The sequence below is a fragment of the Mus caroli genome, chromosome 6 (genome assembly GCF_900094665.2).
Source record: "Mus caroli chromosome 6, CAROLI_EIJ_v1.1, whole genome shotgun sequence".
NCBI lineage: Eukaryota > Metazoa > Chordata > Mammalia > Rodentia > Muridae > Mus > Mus caroli.
In genome coordinates this window covers 68,813,477-68,822,537 of record NC_034575.1, presented here as the reverse complement: position 1 = coordinate 68,822,537, position 9,061 = coordinate 68,813,477, and the positions used below count along the sequence as shown (strand labels likewise).

At 47.4% G+C, this 9,061-nt stretch overlaps 1 protein-coding gene across 2 annotated transcripts in view; it reads right to left on the bottom strand.

The window, feature by feature from the left end:
- Window positions 1-9,061, bottom strand: part of Polr1a (RNA polymerase I subunit A) — a 63,500-nt gene that overhangs the window by 37,779 nt on the left and 16,660 nt on the right. For both annotated transcript variants that reach the window (XM_021164727.2, XM_029478609.1), the window contains 5 exons: window positions 8,743-8,848; window positions 8,321-8,483; window positions 5,606-5,776; window positions 5,298-5,420; window positions 3,264-3,494 (listed from right to left, as the gene is read on the bottom strand). In XM_021164727.2, the coding sequence (XP_021020386.1) occupies window positions 3,264-3,494; window positions 5,298-5,420; window positions 5,606-5,776; window positions 8,321-8,483; window positions 8,743-8,848 (794 nt within the window). The remainder of the gene's footprint in view (window positions 1-3,263; window positions 3,495-5,297; window positions 5,421-5,605; window positions 5,777-8,320; window positions 8,484-8,742; window positions 8,849-9,061) is intronic.

The window sequence follows — 9,061 nt, the reverse complement described above, 5'->3', positions numbered from 1 at the left end:
TTTTTTTGGTTTTTCGAGACAGGGTTTCTCTGTGTAGCCCTGGCTGTTCTGGCACTCACTTTGTAGACCAGGCTGGCCTCGAACTCAGAAATCAGCCTGCCTCTGCCTCCCGAGTGCTGGGATTAAAGGCGTGCACCACCACGCCTGGCTAAGATACAAATTTTAAAGAATAAAAAAAGCACAAGAAATTTTCCCTTTTAAGACAAACACTGATCCCACTTCCCCCTTTCAAACCCAGCCTGTCAGCTCCTTTGACAGAACAGCTTTTCCTCAAAGCTGACGTTACACACCACAAGGATGTATTAAAAAAAACAAACAAAAAACCAAAACAACAAAAACTGCATAAAGGTAGGGGCGCAGAGGATACGGACCCAGAGGTAATCACCTCTCCTCCTAGGTCCCATCTGTGTCACAGAGTTAAGATGCAGGAGGAAACAGGTCTTGCAGCCTTCTGTGGCCCACCTGTGAGGGCACCCTGGGAAGCTGACCAGGGTAAGCCTGTCAGCTGGGCTGTGACGACATGTCCCCCTTCCCCCACAGTCCTTGTCAGTTCTCCTCAAAGTTCCCTTGGCTGGAGCAGGGTAGCAGCCCTCAGATAAGCAGTCTGTATTTTGGCTTCCTGAGGAATTCCAACCTTCCTGCACCCACAGGCGAGTCCTGCATGTTTCCAAGGAGACCTGAACTCTGAGGAGTCCTCTGAGCATCTGCCCTGGGCACTGGCTGCGCTGTGCGTCACACAGCCTGAGGTTTTCTTTCCTCAGTGTCTCAAGGGAAAAGTTGCCCAGATCTGTGGCTCAGTCCCAAAAGCCCAGGCTGGGCCTAGAATCGGAGTCTAGTGACTCCATTGTAAGCAAATTCACTGCAGCTGGGAAGAGATGTAGGCCAGGCTGCCAGGCACTTGCCAATCCAAACAGAAATCTGGGAGTGCAGGGCACTCCCCTTGCCAACCCAAACCCAAGGCCTTTCCTTTCTCTTGTCACTAAATAAATACTGTGGTGAAAATTAGTGTGCCCCAGTGCCGGGGTTAGAGTTTGCAGGGGCAGGCATGGGGCCAGAGGCTGCTCAGGCAGCCAGGCAGAGAAACAAGCTAGGTTATCCTGACTACTTCCTTTTAGTTGAGGCTCAGGGGAAAGGGCAGTGGTTACCCCCATCACAGAGAAAATAAAATAACCTTTCTGCCAACCCTTCCCCCTCTGACTTAATCTGTAAGTTCATCTTTAGTTTCCTTCCCGTTCACCTCTCCCAGCCCTTCTATTCAAAAATAATCAATTAGAAGTGCACGCAAGCCTATGTCAAAGTGTCCTCCTCTATGTACATAACATTATTGACAATGTGACATTCTGAGTCCTAGGACCTGATGGAAGGACCACTTGTGTTTTCTGTCTTTGTACAGGAATGGGGACCTCAAACAGAGAGATGGGTGCATACGTAGGGATGCACCATGTGGTGAGAGCAAGAAGCAGGGGTAGGATGAGGGAGGGTACACTACGTGTGCTGGGGAAGGGAACACATGCTTTTCAGGAGTAGTAAAATACGGTCTGCAGCCTGGCTACCTGGCTTTGTCAATATTTTTGGATACACATCCATTTGTCTACACTGGCTTTCACACTCTATAGTAAGAGCTCAAGACCAATTAAGGCTGAAATAGTTACTCTGACCCTAGGGAAAGAGGGCTGGCCTGAGACTTGAAGGACCAGCAGGGTTCAGCTCCAGCGTCATAAGGAGGGCAGAGAAACAGCATCTGCAAACCCCAAGAGGAGATGGAGCCAGCTGACCAGCTGCGGTGAGAGGTGATTGGCGGCCTTCTGAACTTGCTGAGGATTTGGGCGCAAGTTGGAAAATGAAGAGCTGAGCCACGCGCACTCACCGTCACCGCTCCTGAGGAACTCTCTCCCTGGCTTCATGGGAAGTGCCTAGCACACTGCGGCTGGGCGCGCTCCCTCAGTGGAGCTCCTGCCCCACCACCCTTTGTCTGTCCCCACCTGAGTCACAGAAGTCATCAGGCCATGTGAGGAAGCATCCCGATACACCTCTCCAAGAGCAGCAGGCCATTTCTCATGTACTCTTCAATGCCTTACCTGCTTACTGCCTATTTCCTCAGTGTAAAGGCTCTGAAATCTGTCTCCTTCTCAGGACTAAAGACCTCCATTAACTACAGACAAGAAACAAGTGTAGATACAAAACCAGCAAGGGAGCCCCCACCCCAACTTCTCAACTGCTCCCACACTTTGTACTCCAAGAGAACCTCATCTTCTCTCATTGTACTTTTTATTTGATTAATATTCTCATAGCTTGTTCTTAATCTTATGACCCCTCCCTCCATCTACACCTCATACCTGTAGTTTTTACAAGAGATGGGCGCTAAAACCCGTGTCTTCCCTTGACACCCCTTTCCTCTCCATGACATCATAGTCATCTCTTCTGACCCTTCTCTACAGCCACATGTCCCTGGTGCCCCTTCTGCAACCTGACTCTACTTATCCATAACTCCCCGCAGCCCTTGAAGAGTCACTTCTGGGCTCACAGATCACATTCTTTCATTGGCAATCCCTGTTGTGGTCATGTCCTTTGCAAAGTCCGAGCACACAGAAGCACTCAATACTCATTACTACTGAGCAGCACTCAGTAGTGCTGACCCCTCATTGCATATTCCTCTTCAAACTTTCCTCCTCATTGCAACTCATTGATTTGAGTGAACAGGAAGATTATCTTACGTTTATTTGCCTAGGAAGCAAAACGTACCTTGCTGCTTCTTGAATCCCTCAGATAGCTCCTAGCAAAAACCCCGACAATGTACTAACCTAACAAAGAACAAAGTTGGTGCCTTGAATGGTCTGAATGGTGTCCCTGTCACCAAAGCAAATCAGCACAGAGCAGAATTTAACTCTGCTCTAGCTGAGGAGACCTTCAAAAATAAGGAAGGCACGAGACTGGCTTATTGTTAGCCCTGAAAAATCAATGGGAACCAGTGGTCACCAAGCCAAGCCAAGCCAAGCCAAACCAAGCCAAGGGTGTCTCCAAAGTTCCCTCTAAGCAGGTGGGAACGTTTGTCAAATATTACAATATTATAGTTAGCCAATCCCAGAGATGCTATGCTAATTCAGTACAAGGGGTGAGGACCCTGATCAACTTATATCTCTCCTTAGTTCCAGTGAAGCTGCTACTGATCTGAGTACCATCCTCTGGTTAGCCCTGCTCAGAGGCAGCATGTTGGAACCAGACAGGAACTAGGAAGTCATGAACAAACCCATGTTCTTACTTACAACTTTTGTCCCCTGAGGCTTAGGAGCCCCTGTGGCTGGTGTCAGGAGCTGTTTGGCCACAGCTTCCCGCTGCGCAGCATCCACTGCGCTCAGGGCTGTGCGACTGCCATCCTCGTTGATGACCATGGAGGCTCCTGGGTGCACATTGGGTCCATTGATGACTGCCTGTCTCAGTTCCTGCACATTCCAGGGGGTAACTGGCTGAGGGTAAGTCAGTTTTGTGGCAAATACCTAGAAACAAGGATGGCATGTTAAAATTCAGAATGGGGAGACAAAGGTTACAGGAATACAAAAGCTAACAAAAAGAGCTGTCTGGTTTCTTCCCAAACTGTGGAGAGCTGTCTTGCTTTAGCCAAGGCCTTTCTACAGGCAGAGCAACATGTCTCCTTTGCTGAACTATTTTGCTAGGCTTGCTCTCTTAAAGGAACAGACAGGGCAATTTACAGATTAGTTCTCTTAAATGTACACCCACCAAAACGTCACCCTTTCCTGTCCGCCAATAAAGTCAGTGTTGCCAAAGGGGTAGTACGGGGCACTTGCTTGAAAGCGACCACACCCCTCCCCGTCCCAGCAGGTGTCACTAACTGCCCAGCGACCTCCACTGAGCCCAGGCATGGCATCAGAGAGTGGCGCTTGAGAGGAAATGGATTTGCAATTCTGACCCCTGAGAACGTGAAGTGTTCTTTTGTCAACACTAGGCCTGAAACTTGCTGTAAAACAAGTGAGTTCTCTCCAGCGAAGTCAGTTTCTGAGTCACAGATGTTCACTTACTTACTCCTTCAACACACACACAGACTCCAGAGACCAGGACGTGAAAGCTCCAGGTGAAAGGTGGGAGCAGTGCAGAGCCCTGCCACGCTCCCGCCTCCTCACCTCCTTCACTTCGAGCTAATGGGCTTGTTTACTGTTTGCCCACAGCTTTAGGAGGCAGTGCTCCAGTGTGTGGCACCCTGGCAGGTTAGCTCAGTCTCATTGTCTCTCACTTCCTTGTTCCCATAACCCCTCTGGTGCACTGTGGGGGAGGGGAGCAGGGTTAGCACTGTTTTTCCCGGTCACCCTGTATTAACCTCAGGCCTACGTGGCTCTGAGATTTTGGGTTAAGGTGAGGGTCAATAAGGTGGAGAGCATTAGAGTCTCTCCTCAGGATACAAGCCATTAGCAAATAAACCCAGATCTTAAAAAGAAAAGATCAGAATGCTATGGAGGTACAAGGCACAGCTGGGGACACTCCAGGCACTGAGGTCAGAGCCTGGATGGCTTCTACCTTCTGCCTACCAGGCCTTTCCTCCGAGAGATTCAAACTTAAGAATATTATGACAGGCTTTCCTTGGTATATAATTCAGCTTTTGGATGCAAAGACCTCTGGTTCCTGGGAGGCGATGAACCAGGAACTGTGCTTTCTGCCTGTTCTTGACACATCAGGCCCAGGAAGCCAAACTGTGCCCAAGACTCAGAACACTTTAGCTCTGCTTATTACCAGCTGCCCCAAGAGAGGCAGGGTGGCGTGTAAGGAAATGAAACTCTGCACAGAGGGAATTAAACCGTCCTCGCGTTATTGACCTCAAGGCCCATTAAGGAGGAAGTCGGCTAGAGAGTGCTGCTAATGAGCACCAAGGCTTTAACTGGCGGGGAAGTGAGAAAAGGAAGCTGGCTCGCCAAGGAGCACTAATGGGTGACCAGGCAAGCCACTCACCCCTGGAACCGGGAGAGACAGATGATACACACTCGCTGTCCTTCTGAGGGCTCTCTCCTCTCTCCACTGCCAGACACTCAAGTCGGACTGACATCCCTGCCCTCTTCTTCTCAGTTGGATAAGAAAGGTTTAAAGACTAGGTTAAGGTGCTCTGGGGCAAAAGTCTTCTAGGATGGCAATACCATTTTGTACCTCAAGTTCCTTCCACATGTGAAGCAGTGGAAACTGACCCCATTGGAGCCATGTTGATCTACTGCCAATCAACTCTGTCCCCAGCCCTTGATGGCACACCTATCTCCCAGCCACCAGCAGCAAAATGAGGCCTGCCCACAAACACATACCATGGGGATTCCGATCTCATTGGTGTTGATGTACATGTCTGGGCAGATGACCGAGCGGGCTGCGTAGTCAACTCGCTTTCCCATCATGTGCTTCCGGAACAAGCCTTCCTTCTTCTCTAGGATCTACAGAGAGCAAAAAAGTGCCAGAATATTAAATAGTTCAATTATGTCTACTGTTGTCTTGCTTCTGAAACAGTGAGTATAATGTGCACTTATTTCTACACATGCAGACGGGAGCTGGGGATACAGACCAGTTGTTAGCTGCTGACCCTCACCAACATGTGATCGGAATCCAATTCACTGCTCACCTGTCTTATGCCAGGGTACTTTTCCAACATCAATTTGTCCATCTCACTGTCAAACACAATATTGACGTGGCTCTGAAGGCGAATCCAAATGTTGTAAAGTTTATCTGTGAGAGACCGGCCTGGAAGCAAACCTAGGAAGGATCGGTCGATAGCCACTGAGGAGTCATTTTCCTGGGAAGATAAAGGCAAGAAAATAGGAGTGATTGAAAAAACACTTGGTTACTCAACCTAGCCCTTAATGAGAAACAAAAAGGGGAGCAGGAAGGGGGCTGGAGAGATGGTTCAGAGGTTAACAGCACTGACTGCTCTTCCAGAGGTCCTGAGTTCAAATCCCAGCAACCACATGGTAGCTCATCTGTAATGGGATCCAATGCCCTCTTCTGGTGTGTCTGGAGACAGCTACACCATACTCATAAATTAAATAAATCTTTATATTAAAAAAAGAAAAAAAAGCCCTGGAAGCTGACAGATGGTGGACTGTACTTGTTAGTGTGTATCAGTGGTACACATCAGCTCCAGCCCCACTATGAATGTATTAGCTTGTCTCTTTTAGTTAATAAAATGAACACAAAATTCATCAGCACAGCAGCATTGCATATACCTATAATTATCAGCCACTTGAGAAGTAGAGGTAGGAGAGCAAAATCTGGTCTCAAAATCAAAACCTAACTAAGATTTAAAAAATAACATAAGCAGGTTCCTATCTTAAGCTTCTTAATGTCCTTTCACCACCAGTCCACCCAAACCAAGGGGGTCTTAGCAGCCCTTCCCGTGGGCACTCTGCTGCCGAGGGTCCCGCCAGACAACAGTCTCATGTGGAACTGCTACTTTAGTTACAGGGTTAGGAAAACATTAGTGAATCCGTCAAAGTGCGGTGGAGGGCTTGCCTAGCTTGCTGGAAGCCCTGGCTCCATCTCCAGCAGCACAGAAACTGGCAGCGATGGGGCACACAGTAAGCCCAGCACTTGGAAGGTGGCAGCAGGGGATCAGAAGTTTAAGGACAGCCCTGGCTATATGGTAACTTAAAGGCCAGCATGGGCTACATACATGAGACCCTGTCTCCAAATAATAATAATAATAATAATAATAATGGGCTACATACATGAGACCCTGTCTCCAAATAATAACAACAACAACCACCACCACCACCACCAAGTAACATTACTATTATTTTAATGCAGGTAGACTAATTTCTTAAGAAAAATGTTTGCCATATAATACTGTATGTCACCAGTTATAATGTGAGTCCCCAAGTGGGTTAGACTAAGCTAACTGGCTCATCCTCAAGCTTAAATATTTATCTAATCATGTAAAAATATTTCTATCCCTAATCCTGTCTCTTCTTCTTATCTACCCAGGGAAGAGAAACACAGAGGTCCTTAGAGCACCACCTACTGGCCCCATCTGGCTACAAACAGTGTGTGAAGGCAGATGAAGATGACAATGTCACAGTGATAATCTGGGTTTGTCCCCATAACCAGGGAATAGAGGAATCATCTCGGAGGGTACATATAGTTCTGCAGACAACATTACAGTCCTTTCACCACCTGCATGATGGCAGAGGCCTGTCTAGTCAAACTCACTGCTTATAGTCACATGATTGCTGTTGAAATGAACAAGACCTTGTCCCCTGGCTTCTGGTATTTCCCTAGTCCCTAGGGGACAGCTCCTGAGAGATCAGTGCCATGGGAATACAATGATGAACACAAATAGGAAAAAAAAAAACAAGAATATGTCTGATTAATTAAAGGGAAATTAGCCGAGGGATCAAGACAGTATTGTTTTTTTTTTTTTCCCCTAGAGATAGAGCCCTGTTACTATTGACAAAAGCTAGTCTCTACTCTTAAGGGTGACTAAAATAAAATTCTCATTCCTACTCATTGGATTTGATTATCCTGTGGTCTTCAGTCTTCCACACTGGACCAGGACCTGCAGATGGCAACTCTTTCTTATGCTGTTAAAAGCACATCCACACTGACTCATCAGTAAAGTTCAGTAGAACCAGACAAAGGGTCAAGAAGTCATCCAAAGCTATGTGCCCAGGAGACAATGGTGTCACCCTGGGACAACCCTGGCTTATAGCAGGACTGTCTGAGCAACTGACATGGAATATGAGAGTTCTCTCCAAAGCTAGAAAAAGCCATTTCTATTTACATCCTGACCACAGTTGAGGGATGGAGTGACCTTGGCAAGTGTTTTGAATACCTAACTTAGCTTTAATTTACAGTGTTTGATGTAAGACCTGGAAAGGGCTAGGTAACTGTCAGTGGGGATGGTCTTATTCTAGAAAATCCCATTCTACATCGTCTTCCTGGCTCCATTGTTAAAGACCTTTCTGAGCCAACACACACATCCTTAGAGCCGGAGGGAAGATGACTACTGAGACCTCCACTAGCAGCTGGTGGTACAGAACAGCCTAGGTGTGAAACCTCTCCATAAATGTCATACACTGTATAGTGGAGATGAGTCCAAGAAATCAAAGTGACTATAACCACTGGCATGATCATTGAACCCAAACCATATCTACATTTATCTATAATGAGGCCTGCACTTGTCCCAACAAGTCACACTGCCGACCAGGGGTGCTGCCCACTGCAGGTAGCATCTTGCAGCAGCCACAACATCTATGTCCACACAGAGTTAGAACCAAGTGTGTAGTTCTTACCAAACCTGTCCTTAACCAAGACATTGTATCAGCACTGAGGCAGCTCTGACCTTGTCTATGGTGACTTCTGTCATCTCACAGGGCAGTTTCTGTTCTTGGGCCATCAACGCCAGAAGTTTCCGGATCAAAACGGCATCCTTCATGACAGCTTGCAAGTTTACTGTCTGGCCATTAGTGAACATCTGGTCGCCCAGGCGGTTGACGGGACGGTACCTACAGGGTGACATGCAGGCTTCATGAATGCTTTTCGGCCTCTTAACTATTTACTGAAAGAAGCACAGCTCAATCCGCTAGAAACAACCGCCTATGTCTAGGACAACCAAGTGACAGACAATGCTCAGGCCACTACCTGCAACCTTGGTTTGACAGCTGTGTGATTTCTCAGGGGCCCACCCCTTCCAGGCCCTCCTACGTGACCCTGCCCAATTCCTCAGCCCACCCTTTTCATGCAGAGTAAGTTAAATGGAGTTACCTGGATGGCGGTACCACTATGAAGTCCAGAAAGAACATACTGGGGTTGAAACTGGACTCCGGGCCAATATCATCCAATCCCGAAAAAAGATAATTCAGAAAGAATCCTGTGTTGAAATAAAGTAACCAACAAGGCCATTTAAGCCATTTATGTATAAAAACATAAAAATGTTACTAAGAAAAAACACAAATCAAAACAGGATATGGGATGCTATGCAGAATAAGAAGATACTTCTTATAAAAACAAACGAGCCGGGCGTGGTGGCGCACGCCTTTAATCCCAGCACTCGGGAGGCAGAGGCAGGCGGATTTCTGAGTTC